This window comes from Dendrobates tinctorius, unplaced genomic scaffold (assembly GCF_039654945.1).
Source record: "Dendrobates tinctorius isolate UK_male_01 unplaced genomic scaffold, ASM3965494v1 ptg000008l, whole genome shotgun sequence".
Lineage (NCBI taxonomy): Eukaryota > Metazoa > Chordata > Amphibia > Anura > Dendrobatidae > Dendrobates > Dendrobates tinctorius.
The window spans coordinates 65,089,630-65,113,251 of NW_027361676.1; the positions used below are offsets into that span (position 1 = coordinate 65,089,630).

Consider the following 23,622-nt stretch of genomic DNA (forward strand, 5'->3'; position numbering starts at 1 on the left):
CTGGTCTCAGGCTCCTTCCTTCAGCTGTCACGTGGTACCGCTCATTAAAGTCATCAATATGCTCATATTTATGACTTTAATGAGCGGTACCATGTGACCACTGAAAGAAGGAGCCTGATACCGGGAGAAGCAGGAGGGGGTAAGTATAAGCTATATTCACCTGTCCCCGGTCCATCGCTGCGCGCTACTCTGTCCTCTCTTCCACGTTCTCTGTGTGTGATGCTCAGGTCAGAGGGCGTGGTGATGTAGTTAGTGCGCGCCACGCCCTCTTCCTGAACGTTACTGACAGAGGGACCTGGCAGACTGTGCGACGTGCTGCCATGGAGCAGGGGTCGGTAAATGTCACCAGTGCTGGGGTCCTGAGCCAGCGGTGACATCAGCACCTGTCCCCGCCTGCTCTGGACACTGGCACAGGGCCCCCAGCGACGAGAGGTGAGAGTGTCATTTTTTTTTTATTTGCAGTGGCAGCATATGGGGCAAAATCTATGGAGCATCTTATGGGGCATATTCTATGGAGCATCTTATGGGGGCATAATTATGGAGCAGCATATGGGGCATAATTATGGAGCAGCATATGGGGGCATAATCTATGGAGCAGCATATGGGGGCATAATCTATGGAGCAGCATATGGGGGCATAAACTATGGAGCAGCATATGGGGGTATAAACTATGGAGCATCTTATGGGGGCATAATCTATGGAGCATTTTATGGGGCAGCATATGGGGCATAATCTATGGAGCAGCATATGGGGGCATAAACTATGGAGCAGCATATGGGGCATAATGTATGGAGCATCTTATGGGGCATAATCTATGGAGCATTTTATGGGGCAGCATATGTGGCATAGTATTCTATGGAGCATCTTATGGGGCCATTATTAACCTTTGTGCAGCATTATATGTGGCATATTTTGTATGGAGCATCTCATGGGGCTATCATGAACTGTATGGAGCATTATATGGGGCTTGTGATTCAATATGGATATTCAAAAACATTCAACCTACTGATGTTTCAATTAATTTTACTTTTATTGGTATCTATTTTTGAAATTTACCAGTAGCTGCTGCATTTTCCACCCTAGGCTTATACGCGAGTCAATTGGTTTTCCCAGTTCTTTTGTGGCAAATTTAGGGTCGGCTTATACACGAGTATATACGGTAGTTTGATTCTCCTTTAAGACAAGGTTTTCTTAGCATTTAGTCGAGCTGCCATTTATCACTGCAATTCAATAGCTAATGTGCTTTTTTCCACTTTCTTTCAAACCATACAGTAGGTTAAAAGGTAAAATAATTTTTATGGCTTCATGTGTAAAATTATCTGTCCTGACAGCCAAGAAAAGGTGAGACAGCGCAGTTCACACTGTATGATAACACATCAGAAATCTTTTTTTTTTCCTTCAGTCTCTCCGTTGTTTTATGCGGATTTCGAGGTCCGAGTTCACTGCCTACTGAACAAAATGACTGACGTGCATTTATGTCTCAGCTAATTATTGTATAACTATCTGCAAAGGCAGTGAGCAAGAATGTCATTATAAATTAGTCAACCAGCATTAAAAATACCCCGCGTTCCGGACATTCTTGTCATAGCAAATTGAAACTTCTAATTCTGTCCAGCACTGCCGGCAATTATAGGGAATAAGTCAATATTTGCTTTCCTCGAATTACTAAGCAACTCCAGCTATTTTTTTTTTTTGTTACCTGATCAAAATGCCTGACAGTTATGAAAGGAAATGTAAGAGAAGGTCTGTATTGTGGGAACTCAGCAAGCCGTCCATTTCTATAAAGTCTCACCAAATCTCTTATTTGTAGAGTCCGTTGTGGAATGTCCCCGAAATTGCCATGGAAACGGAGAGTGTGTTTCGGGAACCTGTCATTGTTTTCCTGGATTCTTAGGACCCGATTGTTCAAGAGGTATACAAATTAGTTTTCTTTTGTGAAAAAATGCAGCTTAGAAGTGGCGACTGGCGACACAATCCCAGCATCCAACGCCTGACATATTTATTTGCTTTGTCCTACGCTGTTTTTTTATTTTGTAAGCGTGTCTAGTGCTTGCGTGACAATGCTAAATGTCCTAATTCTACTATTGTCACGTTATATTTCACAGCAGCCTGTCCGGTATTGTGTACTGGAAATGGTCAGTACTCCAAAGGACGCTGCCTCTGCTACAGTGGCTGGAAAGGAACCGAGTGTGATGTGCCCAGTACCCAGTGCGTGGATCCTCTATGTGGCGGCCATGGAATATGCATCATGGGCTCTTGTGCTTGTAATGCGGGTTATAAAGGGGAGAACTGTGAGGAAGGTAAATGGAATTGGTACTTTGGCAGAGGTCATGTTAAATTTTGTTTCTGCTGCTTTCAAAGCATCAACCTATTCCATATTGTCACCATTAGCTGTCGCAAACTAAGTTCCCTATCTACATGTCCTTAAAGTGTTTGAGGAAAGCCTGGTACCTGGAGAAAATCCATACAAATATGGAAAGAACATATCAACTTCTTGCGGATGTTGTCCTTGGTTGGATTTGAACCTCATCACTGCAAACCAGCAGTGCCAACATACTGTATAGAGATCTCGCAAAGGTTAAATTGACAGCGCATTACTTGCCACAGAAGATTATTTCACTCTCATAACTTAAAATTGAACAAGCATTGACCATTGTCAAGTTAGGGCCCCCATTCATGTTACACTAAAGTCACTTGAACCAGATGATATCAACAGGTTCGGCTGATGGTCTAATGTGTATATGGACACCTGCCGGCTGATGGTTGGGAGAGATGTCGAACAAGCATGTCTAATTTCAGACTGAAGATTGCATTGTTCTCCCATATCAGCTAGTGGCTTGCTCATAGACAACACAGGAACATTTGTGTATATGGGAGAGGAGGCTGAGATGACTGTCGGCCAAACCGATCAACCGAAGCATTGTTTGACCAACAGCCATCTAATGTGTATGGCCAGCGTTTTATACTCTTTTGTGCTGTAATATCTCAGAACTTTGTTATCCAACTCAAGAGAACCTTTGATAGGCTAGTTTCACACTTGCTTTTTTTTGCAGCGCGTTTTTCCCGCAAAAAAACGCATTGAAAAAACGCATACATAAGCATACAACTGCTGCGTTTTTTTCAAGCATTTTTATGAGCATGCATGAAAAAAACGCAGCGTTTGTATGCGTTTGTATGCGTTTTTAGCGCGTTTTTACCGCGTTTGCGTTTTTTTCCAACATTTTTAGGTGGCCCCTCACACTACCCAAACCATGACTTTACTAACCCTAACCCTGACCCTAACCCTAACCCTAACCCTGACCCTAACCCTAACCCTAACCCTGACCCTAACCCTTAACCAAATCATACTTAACCCTAACCCAAACCCTAAACCCTAACTAACCCTAACCCTAACCCTAACCCTAACCCTAACCCTGACCCTAACCCTAACCCTAACCCTGACCCTAACCCTAACCCTAACCCTGACCCTAACCCTTAACAAAACCATACTTAACCCTAACCCTGACCCTAACCCTAACCCTAATCCTGACCCTAACCCTGACCCTAACCCTAACCCTAACCCTGACCCTAACCCTTAACAAAACCATACTTAACCCTAATCCTGACCCTAACCCTGACCCTAATCCTTAACAAAACCATACTTAACCCTAACCCTAACCCTAACCCTGACCCTAACCCTAACCCTAACCCTGACCCTAACCCTTAACAAAACCATACTTAACCCTAATCCTGACCCTAACCCTGACCCTAATCCTTAACAAAACCATACTTAACCCTAACCCTGACCCTAACCCTAACCCTGACCCTAACCCTAACCCTGACCCTAACCCTAACCCTAACCCTGACCCTAACCCTTAACAAAACCATACTTAACCCTAATCCTGACCCTAACCCTGACCCTAACCCTTAGCCAAACCATACTAAACCCTAACCCTGACCCAAAACCCAACCCTAACCCTGACCCTGACCCTAACCCTAACCCTAAACCCCCTTAACTAACCCTAACTCTAACTCAAACCCCTAAATTCCATGGTTAAAAAAAAAAAACGCATATGCAAAAAAACGCTTACATGAGCATGCCAGTGCGCACATATGCGCATCCATAGGCTATAATGGCCATTTTTAGCGCAAAACGTGCGCATATGTGCGCATGCGCTTTTTTGCAGGGCCAAAAAATGCAACATGATGTGTCTGGAAAATCCAATCGCACACCCCAAAAAAACGCAGCGCATGAAAATCGCATACATGCGCTTACAAGCGCGCAGGTATGCGCACCCATGTTAAATATAGGGGAAAAAACGCATGCGCAGGTTAGCGTTTTTTTCCAGCGCTAAAAAACGCAAATGTGAAACCAGCCATAGATCTGTAAAAAATAATACAAGAAGGCAAGAATTGTGGCTTCTAATAAATAATAGTATTTCCCCTTTCCAATTGAAAAATGGCAGCAGGTATTTGATAGATTGCCAGGCATATCCGTATGTGCACTTTGTAATTTAGAGATCACGTCATCACCTCCAAACTACTTTTTCTACTGAAATATTATTTATGCAACCTCATGTCTTGAGTTATCATCACTTTTTCTTCTTTGTCATTTTCTCTATACCTCTTTAATGTCATGAGGTGTATCACCTTTTCAAAGACCTCATATACTTACAATGCCTCATGAAATTACATATGAAACGTTCCGGATGTACAGAAGAGAAGCAATCCTTTTCTGATACATTTAACGCTCTCCAGGAACCTAAACCGGAGTGAAACACGATACATATCTTTTGGCATTACGAGATAGAATTAGGAAATCTGTGATGTTGTTATGTAGTGCACGGGCCATTTTGTGTTGGCTTCTTCTAGAGGAAGCCACCATTTTCTTTCTGTGATCAAATTGTTTTTATTGATTTGCATGTGCAAAGGAATGCAATTAAGTCCCCGGGAATTAAATTTTCAGACCATTGACCCTACAAGTGTAACGTTTTATTGAGTCAAATTGCTGAATTAAGTCTCATCATCCAGAGCACGTTAATGGCAGTCCAGGAAGATGTAGAGTATTCAGCTGATACATTAAAACAGAAATTGTCTGCCGAAACTGTCACATTGTGTCTTGGTCAGTGCCAAGAGAATGGCTTTTTTCTACCCTCACTGCTTTTTATACAGGTTCCAGAAATCACTAGTATCTACTTATAGTAAATTATGTCTCACTGTTAGGGTATTCATGTCAAAAACCTTTCTGTAGTTCTTGTAAAAGACATGGAAAATTAATATATCAAGACAGAGTGTATAACATGATATGGGCAGTAATTAATCCTTTTTTCTTTCCATAGCTGATTGCCTGGATTCATTTTGCTCAAATAATGGGGTTTGTATTCATGGTGAATGCCACTGCAACCAAGGATGGGGTGGTACCAACTGTGAAATCCTCAAATCCATGTGTCCCGATCAGTGTTCTGGTCATGGTACCTATATTCAAGAATCTGGAAGCTGCACTTGTGATCCCAACTGGACCGGACCCGACTGCTCTACTGGTAAGAATAGTGTCTTAAATATTTAATAGGGTGCAATAATGTGAACTTACTTTCCTTCCACTTTACTGTTGCTTAGACAAGACATGCAACATGTATTTTGAAATTAACCCACTATTACTGTAGATGTTCAGATGAAGCTTGGCAGCCATCTAGGTGAAAAAGGATCACGACTGGTGGAGGGCTGCAGTGATAGTTGACTTTGTGGAACTCTCTCATCTCCCTACTGCATCTGTGGAGCTCAGCCACAGTGATCTTGGGGTTCGTCTTTACCTCTCTCACAAGGCTCTTCTCCCACGATTGCTCAGTTTGGCTGGACGGCCAGGTCTAGGAAGACTTCTGGTGGTCCCAAACTTCTTCCATTTAAGGATTATGGAGGCCACTGTGCTCTTAGGAACCTTGAGTACTGCAGAAATTATTTTGTAACCTTGGTCAGATCTGTGCTTTGCCACAATTCTGTCTCTGAGCCCCTTGGCCAGTTCCTTTGACCTCATGATTCTCATTTGGTCTGACATGCACTGTGAGCTGTAAGGTCTTATATATACAGGTGTGTGCCTTTACAAATCAAGTCCTATCAGTTTAATTAAACACAGCTAAACTCCAATGAAGGAGTAGAACCATCTCAAGGAGGATCACAAGGAAATGGACAGCATGTGACTTAAATATGAATGTCTGAGCAAAGGGCCTGAATACTTATGACCATGTGATGTTTCAGTTTTTCTTTTTTAATAAATTTGAAAAAATGTCTACATTTTTGTTTTTTTTTCAGTCAAGATGGCGTGGTGTACATTAATGAGAAAAAAAATGAACTTTTTTGAATTTACCAAATGGCTGCAATGAAATGAAGAGTGAAAAATGTAAAGGAGTCTGAATACTTTCTGTACCCACTGTACATACCCTCCGGTCCCATGTCAGAAACCGGCAAATCCCCGCAGTCCACACTGCGTGCGCTGGGAGACTCATAAGTCTGCAGTTACACAGAGTGACTGCAGACTTATCGATTTGGACCGGACAACCCCTTCTAGTTAGCAATACACATTGGATCATTTTTTTCTACAGTAGTCTCTCCTGACACCTCCTTAAAAAAGGAGCATAAAAAAACAAAAGTTTTTCCCAAATGGACAGCAGACTTTGCACCACAAAAGATAAGCACTGATGGTATTCATTTCCTTATTACTCAATCAAGTGCAAAGCATGGGTGGGTTATTTGCTACCAATCTGGCACGATGAGCCATCTCCCTTCAGTGAGAGCCGCTTGCAGTCTCTGACTGGCTCTCGCTGGGGGTAAGATCAACCTGTGCTGATGCAGACGGTAATGAATATCTGTCCACCTGTCCTCAGAAATGCAGGTGATCACATAATAAATAGGAATCCGTTTGGCATCCAAAAGAGTTTGCACTTTTTGTTGAGCAGAGTCAAATGTTCCAACTTACCAAAAAAGAGCCAGACTGCCCATCACTAGTGAGAAGAGCTAAGTTCTTTCTCTTATCCTAGAACAGCACTTCTCAAGTTACAAGTTATATATACAGTATATAAATGAAAAATATAAAAGAGCAGCATACAATGTGTTTTGTAGCGCATGCCTTTATCACGGATAAATTTCATTGTTGGTAACAATGCACAACCGACCAAAACTTTCCAGCAGTCCCTTTACCAGCGGTCAGACAGGTGACAGTGATGTATCCTTTATTCATACACTCTCACATTCCAGTACAGTAATGGCATAATTTTCACCTACCCTAAACTTTAGTCCTCTCATAACTCACAAGAGGAAAACATAAATTGTAATAATTACTTGTGATTGTGTTATGCAAATGAACCAAATCACTATGAATATATTATGCAAATGATAAGAACCCGGATGTAGGAGAGGTTTTCTAATATTTCCTATTGTTCTACAAGCCTGGATAAATTTTAAAAGTCTCCGTCTAAGGGCTCATGCACATGGCCATATTTTCAGTCTGAGTGCGACCCAACAAATCATGGATCGCACTCAGACCAATGTTAGTCTCTGGAGCTTTGCACATGCAAACCACAGTATGCCCGAATTTGATCTGATATTCAGATCACAGTTTACTATGCAAGTCAATGAGCCTGTGTCAAACATTGGACTGCACTTGGATGACATGTGTGTGCAGTCTGATTTCCATGGACTGACAGAATGGAGAAGATGGAGACTTTTTTTCTCCATCTTCTCCTAATCTGAGAGCAAGGCAGGGACAAAGTATTGTGGTGCCCTAGGCAGATGAATTCAATGGCGCCCCCATCCCCATACCCAAAGCAAAGGAATGGCTCAGAGACTAAGGTAACATGACTCCTAATGCATCTCCTCTCTTCCCTTCTGATAGGTTAGGTACCAAACTCTGATGACCACTTCCACTAGGATTGTTGTCTTTTTCACAAAAACTGTCATCGAAAGTAAAAAATGTGGTGTTCTTTAGGGATGTTACTTATCAGGAAGTTCAATTTCACAGTTAGATACAGAACCAATCATTGTTTGCTCCCCATTTACACAATACAGGGGAAACATAGCGATATTCATCCCTGACATCCTATATTTTAAATGTAGAACCCAAGGATAGTTATGGAAACTAATAAAGCATAAATATAATGGGAGCCATTTGGTTTCCATTAAGGTGTCCAGCATTTGGCAGATACCCTAATGGAAAATAAGCAAACCTCCATTATAAATAAAGGGATACGTCTGATGGCTTTGCATCCGTCGTGCGACAAATACAACTTGCAAAAAACTGGTGGTGGTTCTGGTAATGTATTCCGGTTCTAATGACATATTGATGTAGTGATAGTTGTTCTGGTTCTGGTGCTGTATTCATGTAGTGATAATTATTCTGTTGATATGTTCATCGCCATAATCATAATCGGCACATGAATATAAACATTATCAGTAAATAAAAGTTACCAAAACAATCATTAGTACATGAATGTCACAAGAACCACTATTAGTACATGAATGCATCACTAGAGCCACAATCACTACATGAATATATCAACAGACTCACCATCAGTACTTGACTACATCACCAGAACCACCATCAGGAAATTAATACGTTACCAGAACCTCCATCAGTACATAAATAAGTCACTAGAGCCACCATAAGTACATGAATACATGACCAGAACCAAGAGTACTTGAATGCAAGAACCAAGCTTAGTACAACAATCAATTGTAATATCAAGTCAGCCCCATTAGCAGTTGTATCGCATGAACTTACAACCCTTCAAATCCCAGTATGTCCTTAACAATGGTAAAGAGATACTGAGAATTGTTATTAGCAGCCGTAATCAGACTGTGGATCATACAGGAACCATGGTACTGATGAGAATTAGTCAGTATCAAAAATAAACATTTACATCCAGGTTCCTTATAGATTACATTTTCTTTGGAGTCAACTTTTTAATTTCATCTCCATCTTGTCCAGATGATATGATGGCTTTTTACATCCACAACTTGTCTCTGCAGACCTCCCTATTCTGTCGAAGGACACCAAAAACAAAACTCTAGCCTGCACCAGGCTGGGAAGACTGAATCTGCACAGCCCCTCATTTTATTCCCCATCTGCACAAGCCCTCATTTATTCCTTTCTCTGCACAGCCCCTCATTTTATTCCCCTCCAATTAGCATAGCCCCTTATTTTATTCCCCTCCAATCAGCACAGTCCCTCTTTTTATTCCCTCCTATGCAAAAGCCCATCTTTTTATTCACCATCAGCACAGACCCTCCCTTCATTTCATTTCCCCAATCAACAAAGTCCCTTATTTTTTCCCCCATCAGCACAGCCAGTGCCCTCATTTTATCCCCTACCAATCTGCACAGTCCCTCATTTTATGCCGCCCTGCACAGTAATATAAGAATTAAAAAAAAATAAAAAACCTTATACTCACCTAATCCCGGCTCCTGTCCACCATCTTCTCTTTTATGAATGGCAGCAATGAATACTGGATGGTACCATTATGTCACTCCATCCAACATCCCCTATGTGTGCCTTCTCTAACAAGGTACAGTCCAGAAGTGGCCTGCGTCTTGCTTGAGATGACAGCTGAATGTCTGCGGCCACAGCAAGGCGTCGGGCGGCTGCAGGCTTTCAGCAATGTTTTTTCAAAGTGTGCCCCCTCCGGTAGGCAGTAGGTGGCGCCCTAGACAGGTGCTTACGCCTTGTCTCATCCCTGTCTGAGAAAATCGGATAACACTATGATCACATACAAAAAAAGTTTTTATACCATGAGAAGGATTTATTAATTTGCTCAATCGAGATCCTGATTGAGGAAATTCCGATGTAGCTTGAAACAGATAATGAAAAAAAAATGGTGAGAAAGGGAAGGGAATAAGTGCCCTGGAATATTTATGGTAGTTTTCTGCCACTCAAAAAGAGCAGATGCTCTGTTTTTTTATGCATGAATTCTTTTCGTTTTTCTTTTTCCGCTTTCTCAGTGTAAGCTAGGTGGGTATGAGTGCTTCTGGTAAAAAAAAAATCTTTGCCTTGTGCACCTGTAAGAAGATGGAAATTGTGCTCCCGTTCCCCCTTGTTGATATATCATATGATGCATTATGATATTTTACATTGTTATGTGATAGAGTTGTGTTCTGCTCAGCAATAGATAGTGAGTAGGTAAGGATAGAGTTTAGAGTTGGGATGAGCCCTTAGAGGGAGGGGCTATGTAGCAAGATCAGAGAGGACTTCTTGGTAATGAGTCAGACAGGGCCTCGCTTGCAGCTAGAGTAGACCTTTGGTCTGAGTACTTGGCAGAGCTGCATGAGTTGGGTGTCCCCAAAGTAAGTGATACCGAGGCAGAGGATGGCGTGATCCTGAGCGATAAAGGAAAAGCTATAGCAGGACAGAGTACTTTACCGGAAACGGGTTCTGGGACAGGACACCTAGCTGTACAGATCTGAGTCATGAAGATGGAGAAATAATGGGCCAGGATGGAACAGATAACGTGAGAAGAAGCCAAGGCATCAGCAAGCAAAGAAGTTAAGTGACTGCCATAGTTGCAAACTAGTTCCCCCAAGGGAAAGGAGGACACTGAACCACAGATTGAGGACAGGACTCTTACTTACTGGACTGTAGTCCTGTGTTGGGTTGTGTTGAAGGCAAATGAACTTGGGGGCAGAAACAAGTAAGCCTGGAAGAGGTAGAGAGACAGTGTGTAAAGATGCTCCATGTTGTGAAGGAAATATTTGTGACCTTCTATCTATTATACATAATTCTCAACCATGTTGATGTTCAGCAAGAGACGGTTTATGTTTGGTTGGTGACCTTCCTCATTGAACTTTACACTATCGATCCTAACCAGCCAGAGTCATCAGCATCATGCATGCCGTGGCGAGAAGACTGTTACCACCCCATGCCATGTTATACCCCCATACAATTAAGCACTCAGCTTGCCTGTACATTCCTATGTTCTGCGTGAGAGCCAGATAATGTTTATCTCCCCACCAAACAGAAGGAGATGGCTGTTGAATTCCAAGTAACCATTTCTTATGTCTCCCAATATAATCTGTTGGGACAGTCGAGGGGGCCCCCATACACATTAGATCGGAGGCTGAAATCATCAGGTTCAACTGACTTTTATATAGTGTGTACGGAGGCATTTCCCGATGAAAACACATAAGTTTGGCATTCATTCATGCGTATCAGGTCTTCAGGAGACATAGCTGTGCACCCAATGAGCGATGAGCCATCAGCCCGTCAAATAAGTATAAAGAGCTTTACTGAGGCTGGCTGGTCATACCTCATCACAGGAGAAAATTATTCTTATAGAAATATGATAGCTAGCTGGTGACTAGTGGTAAGTATGTATTCCCATGTTAAGGTAATATTAGTGTGTCTGCATGATGGGACCCGAAGACTTCAGCTGCCCTACGTTAAAATTACTCCTTTTCTTTTCAGCGCATAGAGATTATGATGAAAGTTGGCCGTTACTGCTCCATCGGCTAAGACTACTAAAATCCCTGGAACATGAAATGTTCTCATTAAACTTGTAATGAATAAGAACCGGACATTATACTACCCCTATATTAATCATCTTACGCTACAAATATTGTTTGGAAGGTCCCTAGGCCCGAGCAGTCTCTGAAAGTAAACATGTCTGGTCTCTTCCCCGTGTTGAACTGACGTTTTATGGGCGCATTTATTGAGACAAGTAATGCCGCCTTAAAACAGATTGTATATTTTCTTTTTAAGCATAACCTTTGAGGAGCACATAATCTTAAAAGCAGGAGGTGACCTTCAGACATCTGTAATCATGATGTAATAAATCTAAGCATAGCAAATCGGTTTGTTCTAGTGCTGCAGGGAAAGAAAATCTTTCCCTTGCAGTGTTTAGGTTGGAGATCAACACAGCTTTCCTCTATCTTCATAAGCAGTCATTCCATTAATTAGACCTTCAATTCCACTTGAATTAAATTAGTTCTAATTAATAAGTTCATTACAAAGATTGACGCATTCAGTTCAAAGCTTGTGTGCTAAAAGCTGATAAACACCTTCACCCTAATGAAAAATTGATTAGATGGAACAAAAAAGGTAGTGGTGAAATAAACCCCTCTCTCCCACCGTCAAGTTGATATTCTGGAGCTTTGAAGTTAATCAAACCATCTCCGGTCTCTTAATAAGAAACTGAACCTACTGTAGAAAGAAATGATTTTTGGAGAAAATGGAGGTGTCGGAGGTTTCTTTTATATAAGGATAGAATTTCTTTGTTTTATCCTTTTATCTCTCTGCTCCTTCTAATCTGATTTGGTTTTGGAAAGAGGAATTTATTGTTACACAGCAGTGGATTTATTAGTGCAGGGCTGCATTCTGTGCTAGTTTTTCTAGGTAATCCTCTGGTAGCCATAAATTGCAGTGGTGTAGCAGGTGCAGAGATAACTATTGGTTCCCCTCGTTTTGGTGGGTCCATTAATTGGCCATATGGGGCTACAGTGACTTTTTACAGAAAATAACAACAGAAAATAAAGTTTTATGTTGTATTTAGCGCCTCGTCAAAACCCAAAACTATAATTCAAAGTTTTTCTGTTTGGTCACAGATTGAGGTATTGCTTTCATATGGGAACCCAAACGTTTCACACTGCTCTTCTGCACATTACACACATCAGAAGGGATGCAAACATAGACATCCTGAGTAATCTGTTCTTCAATACATGTTTACCATTTAACTACACAACGCAAAGAAAAATAGTGTATATCTATGCGCATCACAAAATATATAAGATGGAGTGCTGAGTATATAGAAGTATATACATTTGAGATATACATGTAAGTGGATGCCAACTGGACAAGTCGGTAAAACAACGTGCAAAACCTACAAAGAAAGAAAACCGACCAAAAAGTCCATGAATCAATCCATTCTAAAGAATAAATATTTTATTAGGGAACAAAGTGGTTGTGGATGCACAAAAGAAGACAAGGCACAACCAACTGTGTAGGTAAAATAGATAAAAACATCAATTTATAGAAGGGGAGATGTATAACTATCTTGCAAACGTACTGTATGTTCAATGGTTCAGGAACCATATGTAATAAAGAGCCGATGGACAGTGAACTATAGGCAGCTATATACTATATAGTGTATGTATATATATATATATGTATATGTCTGAAAATATGTCAAATAGATCTGCAGGGAACATACACTGTTGTTAAGGAGCTCCCCGAATGAATGGCTTCCACCCCATGAGTTGGGTAGATGTCACTCATCTTGGGGAGCTGCTTAATGATAGTATATGTACCCTGCAGATCTATTTGATATATTTATCAGTTTATCAGTTTATATATATAAACACTATATAGTATATAGCTACCTACCTATATTTCACTGTCCATCAGCTCTTTATTACATATGGTTCCTGAACCATTGAACTTACAGTACTTTTGAGGGTAGTTATATATCCCCCTTCTATGTATATCTATGTATGTACATGACTGTTATAGGCTCCAATGATTTATTCCTGTACTGTTGATGGTAATGATAGCATTTTTCTTATAGTATCCACCAGACCTGCAGATTCATACATGTATATTTCTATTATATGCACTAAAGATGTAATTTCACATTGCTGACGATAATGACAGACTTTTTATTTTCAGACCTAGACAGCCTTTGACCACAGTGTCTCTACACTTCACTGTCTATATCTTGTTCTGTTTGATATACAGTATTTATACGATATGTACCGTATTTTTCGGATTATAAGACACACTTTTTTTCCCGAAAATTTGGGGGAAAATGGGGATAGTGCGTCTTATAATGCAAAAAATATACCTTACCGGCCATGGTGGAGCAGGGTCCCAGGGTCGCTGCTGGAGGAGGCAAGAGTGGCGCGTTGCTGCAGGCTGGGATGAGAGGGTGTTCCGATGTGCACCGCTGCGGCGCTCTGCTCTATGGTGCGGGGGGGGGCTCCGCCAGCATTTTGTGAAAGCCCACAGCCCCCCCGCATATCCATTACTGCGATGCGGTGGCCTCTGGGAAAAAGGCTGCCGGGGGGTGGCGCATGCTCAGATTGATATCTCAGCAACGAGATCTCTGGAGGCGAGATCTCAGCACCCGAGGTCTCAATCTGAGCATGCAACCGGCAGCCATTTTCCCAGAGGCCACCGCATCGCATTAATGGATGTGCAGGGGGCTCCGGGCTTTCACAAAATGTCAGCACAGCCCCCAGCACCACAGAGCACTGCAGCAATTTTTACCCACAGCGGAACACCCCCTCGTCCCAGCCTGCGGCCTGCATCAACGTGCCACTCTTGCCTCCTCCAGCAGCGATCCTGGAACCCCGCTTCACCGCAGCCACCACCCCTGGTAAGCAATAAGTTGCATGGATAAAAAGAGGCGCCACCGTTTTATTAAAAAAAATTTTTTTCCTATTTTTCTCCACAAAATTTGGGGTTACGTCTTTTAATCAGCAAAATATGTATGAATATATATATACACACATGTATACCATATAGCTACCTATATATGTTCTTATCTATCTGATCTACACACTTGGGTGTGCGCCTTCTCATCTTTTGTGCATTCACCACTAACCACCACCTTGCTTCCTAATAATGTATTTATTCATTAAAGTTGATTTTGATTCATTGACTTTTTGGTTGTTTTTCTTTCTTTATAGATTGCTAAATTTAAAGTGTTGCAGAATATGTTGGCGCTAAAGAAATAAAATGACCGTATTATTATTATTATTATTATTATTATTATTATTGGTGCTACCATTACCAGATAGACAGTATTCTTCCATGGAATAGACAATCAACGTTAGATATTGCCTATTTGTTGCTAGCTCTATGGGTGAAGTTCCAAATCTAATTGAAAGGGCAAATTGTCAGTAAACTTGTGTTCCTATTCTTCTGTTGCATAGTTAGGGCCACACGTCATATGCACAACCTTTCCATTTTGTATATTTGGTAATTCCTGTCTATGAAATTTCTCACCTTAGCCGTCTCCTTGCACCGAATACATCAGAGACCATGTTGAAATATAGTAATCCTGGGGAAGGTTAATCCTCTACAGACCATGAGCTCTGCCAAGCAGGACACTGTGTTTTATCAAGATGCTTGTCAGTATGTTATCACATTGTCCTTATGTATCTTGTACATGGCTCTCTTACATTTATGCAGGTACCTTCAATATCTCGTCACCCTGGAGCTCACAGCATAAATTAATGGTGACGGAACAGTGACAGAAATGGGTTGACGGATGGAGATAAGATTACTTTAGATAGGTAAAAGTTATAATGATGCAAATTTCACCCCGTCTCCACTTTAATTAGCCCGTTCTTATTGGATAGGTATTGTTGAGAAAAAGTTAAAAGATCCCATATCATGCAAAAATGAATGTGAGGGAATAACAGCAGGGTCTGGTTCACCTTATTATCATCCACAGCTGATAACAATGACGCGGAATGGGATAATGGAGCAAAATGTAGATATCCCAATTTGCTCAGGTGCTATGGAGAGCGCGTTATCATAGAAATCTATTTGCAGAACACATTTCTCATTGTAACAACATCTGCGCCCATCGTCTAATGTTAAGAGATAGAGGTTAATTGCTGATGAGTTGCTAGGATTCTGTGAAGTACACCAAATGGAATGGGAATAAATTGACCTATTACTGGTATTTTTCGCCATTTCCCTATTAAATCCATCACCCTATATAATTGTTAAAGGAAACCTGTCACATCCCGAAAAACTGTTTACCTGAATTTATAGCGTTGATCTACTGGTAAGTGGCATTAAAATCTGTTTAACGGCTTACTAAACCGCCAATTCGCGGCTTACTATATTCTTCCTACAGCCGCCTGCTTAGACTCATCAGAGTGGCGCAGCGAGCTATTACTGTCATGGCTCCTTATGCAGTGAGCGCAGCTGTAACCACTCCCAGGCACATTGATTGACAGCCTGACCTGCAATGTGCGTTTTACACCTGATCCCCCGCCCAGTCCAGCGCCCCTCGCCCCTTTGGAAAGTTACCCTATGGTGGTCAGCACACTATAATCATACCATGTACCTGGCATAACTGGACATAGCGATGTTTGAAAAAGACCCGGGCTAGGTCGAAACGTAACCTATCACTTACCCATTGCTCTATCCATCATCGCTTGTTTTGGATATTCAGTGGTGTGGTGAATGATAAAGCCATGTTAAAATAAAATTGAACATTATTGCAATCCTCTGACAGTGCGGCTGCTTATTTAATACTCTCTGTGTCGTGAGCAGTAATTGTAAGGGTCCACTCACACTCACGTATAACATGGCCAAGTGCTATTTCATATTTTTTCAGATATCCCTGTGCCCAATGTTATGTTGCAGTGCCGACCAGCGCTTTTTTTCTCATGCTGACTCGGGATGAGAAAACCATTGCAGCGAGTGTATTTGATAATCGGATGATGTGTACATACAAGTCTATGGATGTCATCGGAGGGCAGCCTGTTTACCACTGATACAGACAATGGAAAAGATGGAAAAAATTAAATGTTCCTTCGCTGCACTTGTGATACAAGTCTCTCATGCAAGAGAATCAAATTACACTAAGGTGACACTCGGATCAAACTCTGACAGAATTTGATCCGAGTGAGCGAGCCCTAACAGCTCCCCGATGGCTGGAAGTGAGCAGCTGTAGGGAGAATTTTCCTATTCCCTGATGATGCCATAGGTGTGGCGAAACATGTCGGGGGCTCTAGGAGTGTTTGCTCACGTTTTGATCACCTCTGATCCAGCTAGGTTCTAACAACAATAGGTCAACATTCTGGACTATGTTCCTTATTATATTTACTGTATAACTTGTGTTTCTATATATACCTCATTAATATAACTAGCAGTAGAATGAGGAGATATAGTTTGGATCATATATCTTTGACTCATAGAAAAATATTTTTTAAATTTTTACTAGAAAATGTTAAGTTTTAAATGGCCTCTTAGTGGAAGACTTTTTTTCCGCTAATGGGGCTTTTTTTTCCCTTTTAGTATTAATTTTATAATGTATTCTACCGTCCCAGTCTGAATACATCTCACAGAATTTGTTTATTTGGAAATTTCTTAAGGTGACCTCTATGACATTCTTAAAGGGGTTTTCCAGGCCAAAAGGTCTTGTTACCTGGATGTTGGATTGTCCTAAAATAACAAAAGAAATCTTCCTCACCTGTTATCCTCCATAGTCTACACCTGCACCAGAACTGATGCCTACATGAATCAACCTGCTACTGGATCACTGGAATTTGGAATAAGTTGTAGTGGTCAGGTAATTTGGACTGCACATCAAAACATTCAATGACATGGCGTTCAAGTCACCTGCCGACTGCGCGTTATCACAAGCCACAGTGGTCCAATAGTTGGTTGAACAGCGTCATCTTTGCTTCCTATGCCAGCACAGACCAATGAGCCATCTACCTTGGATCCTGGTGGATGACCGCAGTTGAGTATTATTTATTGTAGGCAAAGTCAACAGCCATTTATTAGTAAATGGGACACAAAAAATGCTTTTCGGAGCTATGTGCTACTTTTTCAAATGAGAAGACTGTTATGCCCTTTCTTAGTACTGTTTGTTCCCAGCACAGCAGCACTTGGCCATGACTGTGCAGACGACTGCATTTTCTTGTGCATTCGGGAGTACAGAACTGTTCTGCAGAGAAAAAATTAAAAGATGATGCTGCGCTAACCTGGTGCTGCAGTCCTTCACTTCAATGATCACTGGGGGTCCTCAAGGTTGGACCACCATGATAGTTAAATGATGGCATATTTTAACAATATGACATTAAAGGGGTATTCCCATCTCCAAGATCTTATCCCAATATGTAATAGGTTTAATACTAATAATGTTAGCATATCCCTCCAATTAGAAATGTAGCATAGTTTTTCTGATTTGCTATGTATCTTTCCTCATTTGCAGGCATTGCAGGATATTAGGTAGCCATGGTTACGACCACTAGCAACTAGCTAACTGTCAATATCAGTGGTCATAACCATGGATACCTAATGTCCTGCAATGCCTGCACATGAGGAAAGAGACATAGCAAATCCGAAAATCTATGCTACATTTCTAATTGGAGGTATTTGCTAATAATATTATTATTACACCTACGACATATTGGGATAGGATCTTGGAGACGGGAATACCCCTTTAAGTTATTAGAAAAGAAGATCCCCTTTAAAAGTAACGTAAATAAATTGCGGGTCCCTCAGCTTTTTGTGTTTGTGACCTAGGGCCAATACACACAAGTGATACTTCGTAAAGGTTTTCCCAGTCCTTCAAACCACCGTTGTGCCATACAGCTGTAAATCAGTAGACATCCTTATGACTTTCCCTACAGTAGACATGTAATTGTCTAATGACCACTGAGAATTGCTCCAATTATATTTTTTCATAGACCACAGGAGAATTGCATAAAAATGTGCAAAATATCTCACCTTGAGTAGCATAAATCTAATGAGGGGAAAATCTGTATGTGATGATTTTAATAAAATATTTTCAAAGCCTTCTCTGATAAATCTCCAAGGAGATTCTCTTCCTCCGGACAGCACCAGTGACACAATGGCTATCCCTTGAGATTGGAAAAACTGTTTTCATCTGTAGCAAAGGCAGTCATTATTTATATATGCTTTTAACATCAAAGGCTGTTGTGAATTGTGATTCGCTAACAAAGTAGTCAGATAGCATAAAAAACAAAGGCATTGTTATCCAGAGTAAAAGCAAAGAAATGGGGGCTCTTGTGCCGGGATGTACAAAATGGATTAAAGTAACTCCAGAACACAACGACCACAGATGATGTTGTAGATGACTGGGCATGAAAGTCATTACTTCCACAACAGAATAGTGGGCTTTATAGTCCACTGTGCTTCATTTAGCTCTCATATCACATTTTCATGATCGCCATAAAACTATTAGTTCATAAAGTCCACGACATTTCTCTTAGTGTTAGACTGAATTCAGATATATGAGAAGTACAGTCCGGCTATAGGCTGTATGTATACCTGTAAGGCTGTTGAGTTTAGGTCAGGAGGAACCACAGCTTGACTGGATATTGTGGTTCACAGACCATTTTTCATGGACATCTGAAGTTGGCATTAAGCTCCCCATACACCTCAGATAGCTGTCAGCAGATGGGTGATTTGACTGATCAATCACCTGGCAGATACATTACCCAACTCTCCCACACACAGGAACGTTTGTTCTGCTGATCGTTCCTGTGTTCTATGTGAAAGAGCCACTGCCACACATCTCTAGAAAGGATTGGCAGTCTTAAATTGGATATGCTAGATTCTTATCTCCCCCCGATATTATCTGCAATGAATTAAAATAATAATGTAATTAATCCTTATTAAACAATCGATAAAAGCCCCCATACACATTAGAGTTTTGGCCAAACATGTCAGTGTCATCAGGTTCAGTAGACATTAGTCTGATGTGTTTGGGGATTATTATTTATTAAAAGGGTACTCCGGGTAGATAAAAAATTATCCTAATTCTCATACCTTCATAGACTATTAGGATAACATGAAAAGTGCTGTTTTTCATCCTAACAGTATCTGTAATTCTGTGACGCTGGCGCTGCTCCTCACTGCTCCCCCTCCGTGCTGGAACGTTATGTAATAAGGGGTCATAGCCTGCTCCTGGCTGCTAGCAGCAACCAGCCCTCTGATACCATCTTCTTGTATTCAATCCAATATCTGCTAACGCCTCTTACATGTTCCCAAAGTTATATACACACATAGTCCTCTCTATCTAAATTAACAAAGTCCATAAGTCACTCAATAAGTATACAGCCCCTCACCTGCTTCTTGCTGTAATTGAGATGAATTTGCTGCAACCACTTAACTATGATCAAACAATGGCGACCTGTCTGAAGGAAAGGCATCAATGTATAACAGAACTTATTTAAGTTTTTCACACTCTAAAAATATTACTATTATATATTTGCAGCAATGCGATGAGCCGGTGTTGAGAAATCAAGCTTTAATGCAAATTGTCCTGGAAGTGCATTGGGGTTGCTCTAATGCACTTCCAGGCTAATTTGCTTTGTGGCTTCAAAGCTCGATTTCTCAGTAATTGCACACCAGGTCTTCTTGTACTAGGACCTATTCGCCCATACTACGAGATTCAGTAGCAAAATCATCTTGACAGGTTCCCTAATAATCAGCATACTGTATTCACTCTTATTTTTCCATGTAATACACTGGAGGGATCGGATTGGCCATTCTTTCCCCTGTATTGCATTAATTGAAGTGGGTAATAATTGGAATGATTGTCAGGAAAACCATCCTGAATGCTTTTTATACAGATGATATCACCTGGGTATCACAGGAGCTTGTGCCGCTACACTGCAGATAAGTATTATTGCAGCACAGCTCATCATATGTCATGCTTAATGAGCATTTGTACAAGGTTCTCTCTGTATATATTATTTAAAGTGACTCTTGTGTGACCGGGGCTAGAAGGAGCGCTCCGTGTGAGCATAAGGTTAATCTTTTCTTACCAGTTTATTACACAGTAATGATGTGGAGGTCTCGTCCATTCATCTTGGTAGGTGACAGGATCTACCCATGAGCTGTAATTATATAAGCATGGCTTTTGTAAGCTTTAACTTTGTGAGTCTGTTATTGCAATAAATTAGATGAAGTCACGATCCTTATTAAAGTCTTGGGTAAAGGCTTACCTGCAAAACAAATCAATTCAAAGGTGCAGGTCCACATGGAACCAATTGAAGTAAATGAACACAGGGCCGTGGTATGAATAATAGGCCATTTCAATGTTTCTGTGTCCCTCTTGGACCTGTAAAACACGGCTTTGTATTAGCTACTGATGCCTTTTATCACAGTTCTTTACCCATCAGTCCAACATGTACAAAGCTTTGTTAACCTAGTGGAATCAAACATGCTTGTTAAAAGACCATTCTAAAAGTGGCCTGCCCTCTGTATAATGTGTTCTTCATCCTCCTTGGTTTTCACATCTTTGCTGCTCTTGTTGTTTAGCGTATAATAGATCAAGCCTTCGCGGATTTCTATCAACGTTTTCACCTTTTTTTTCATTATATAGAAATCTGTCCAGTTGACTGCGGCTCACATGGCGTTTGCATGGGCGGATCGTGCCGATGTGAGGATGGATGGACCGGGCCTTCCTGCAGTCAAAGAGCTTGCCACCCTCGCTGCTTGGAGCATGGCACATGCAAAGATGGAAAGTGTGAATGTAACCAAGGCTGGAATGGAGAACACTGCACAATTGGTAAGTTATGGGAATGCTTGGGGCCATCTCACGTCCATCCTACTTGGCTCATTACATGGTATGGCATTATTCATTGTTAGTGCAACAACCTGATAATTTTATGTACACCTAATAATACCTCCCAACGTCCCTGCTGACAACCTATCCCCTTTTCTGCGGAGATAAAATAGCAAAGTTATTGACCCCTATTTATAGAATTCAGGTAGAGTTAAACTTGACACTTCTACATTTCATAGGCTTCATGCCAGAAGATTATAATCTGTATTTTCAAATGAAGGTTTTAGTGACCTATTTCTTAAAGCATTCGTAAAGGTTTACCCTAAATGAACTTGACATGTGGTGTTAGGTTAGTTAGCCTAGGGGTCCTCTTTGATAAGATGCATGTAATCATAGCTACGGATAAACCATAGTACTGTCTGGAATTCATAATAGAAGCAAAGTTGACATTGCGTATATTAAAGTGTAAAGTGTAACGATGTACTGCATTGCTCTAGCCATTGCTCTTGGCTTCTCCAGACAACTTGAGAATAGACCTTTAAAACATTAAGATAACTCCAAAGACTAGATAATATGTGTTGTTGAAGGCCTGTGTGAAAACATTTGATAGGATCCATGTCATTTTTGTAAGATTAAAGGGGCTATTCTCAATGTTGTAAGTTAACCCTTATCTATAGGATAATGTATAACATAATGATCTCTGGGGTTCCAACTGATGGACCCCCAGCAATCCCAAGAATGTGGCTTTTGAGCCATGTAACCAGGTTAGGTGTAGACCCAGTGGCCTGATCCTCAGCAATAAATAACTTATCCCCCATCTTGTGGATTGAGTTTTAGAATTATTTTGTAATCCTTTAAGGAATCAAACGAATATATTTTATTTTAATAATAAACTTATTCGATTGATGTGATTTTTAAATTTTATCTTTTGGTGAACTCAAGAGAAAATATTACGGAAACCTTCAATTCTCCTTATAGCAGGGTTACTGCCTCTAAATGCATATTTAAATTGGGGCCCCCTTTGCACTACAGTTCAGGCATTTTTTTTATATCGGTTTAGGTTATCATGGGTGTGCCTATAACTATAGTTTGTGCTATTGGCTCTATTCTTTGGTATTATTCTTTGTAATTATTTTCTATTTCTTTTGTATTTGTTTATTCACCTTTATATACATTATGCTCTCCGATAAAGTGATAAGAGACGGTTTGGGGGCATTTTCCCAAGGCATAATTTCTTCTGTGAATACAGTCTTCTGATGGCGCTGTGGAGTTGTTTTGAGTCTTGAAACCCAGCATCTCCTACAGCTACCTTGGCAATCATATGTTGACCACAATAGTAAGCTGAATTGCCATTTCCTGAACCATAGACAACATTGTGTGTCAATCTGGAAGACTGTCTCTATTGGGAGTCCGGCAGTCGCTAGCAGTTGGCTCGTCCCTTCTGCAGATGCCCAATTTCAATGCAGGTGCATTCTTTACCAAGAGGTTTAGATACATTTCTGCAGAGCAAAATGTGTGAAAATGGGGAATTTTACTACTTGAACTGTTCACATGGACGTAATTTCGGTGTAGTTACACATCCAAAGAGGTTGTAGATAAAAATTCAGCTTTATTTAACAATGAACCATGTACAGAGCCCAACGCATTTCGGTCCTTCCGTCAATGCTTAGTAATTTCATGATAATTTCCTATATTTACCCTCTCTATGCAGGGAAATGTTATTTTAGACTGTTGACTCGGCTATTCCAAAACAGCTTAAAATACATCTGATTTAATCGCATCCAGTGAATTTAATATAGAATGAGGGGTCATAAGTTATGATAGCAAATTAACAATTGTGGACCAAAATGGTCTTGGTCAGTCACTGTCTTGATAATGCATGGCCGAGACCATACTTTGTAATCAAGTGTTGTTCTGCATCGTTCTAAATACAACTTCATTCTTGGAATTTTGAGTTCCTCTACGCGAGTTCCTCATCTTTCTGCATCCCGCTTGCTGACGTCTGTGAGCAGAAGTATTGTCACTGCCTAGGGGAGCGCAGGCACTTGAGTTTGCGCTCCTCGTTGGCTCCTGTATTTGTCACTTTCCTAGAAATGTAAACCAGCATTGTTGATGTGGCCTTGTATTTTGTCCACACTTTGCTGGTCTGTCATGAATGACTGCAGTCACAGATCTCTGTTGATGGTGCCTTAGGTTAAATTGGGGCTTGCCTACAGCACTCTTAGCTCTCATCTTACACCCACTGCCTCCTGGTTTACACGTGCCGAGCTGGTAGATGACAAATAATAACAGCACGCTGGAAAAATGGAAAAGAACAGCGACAAAACCTTTAGCAGGAAGACGCTGAGGCTGCGCATTAATTAGCAGATTGTTGGTTTAG

General features: G+C 40.9%; 1 protein-coding gene across 10 annotated transcripts in view; it reads left to right on the forward strand.

Moving 5' to 3' along the window:
• The window catches only part of TENM3 (teneurin transmembrane protein 3), a 1,679,324-nt gene that overhangs the window by 1,432,990 nt on the left and 222,712 nt on the right, over positions 1-23,622 (forward strand). For all 10 annotated transcript variants that reach the window (XM_073577886.1, XM_073577891.1, XM_073577894.1 and 7 more), the window contains 4 exons: positions 1,811-1,912; positions 2,106-2,300; positions 5,319-5,519; positions 21,060-21,245. In XM_073577886.1, the coding sequence (XP_073433987.1) occupies positions 1,811-1,912; positions 2,106-2,300; positions 5,319-5,519; positions 21,060-21,245 (684 nt within the window). The remainder of the gene's footprint in view (positions 1-1,810; positions 1,913-2,105; positions 2,301-5,318; positions 5,520-21,059; positions 21,246-23,622) is intronic.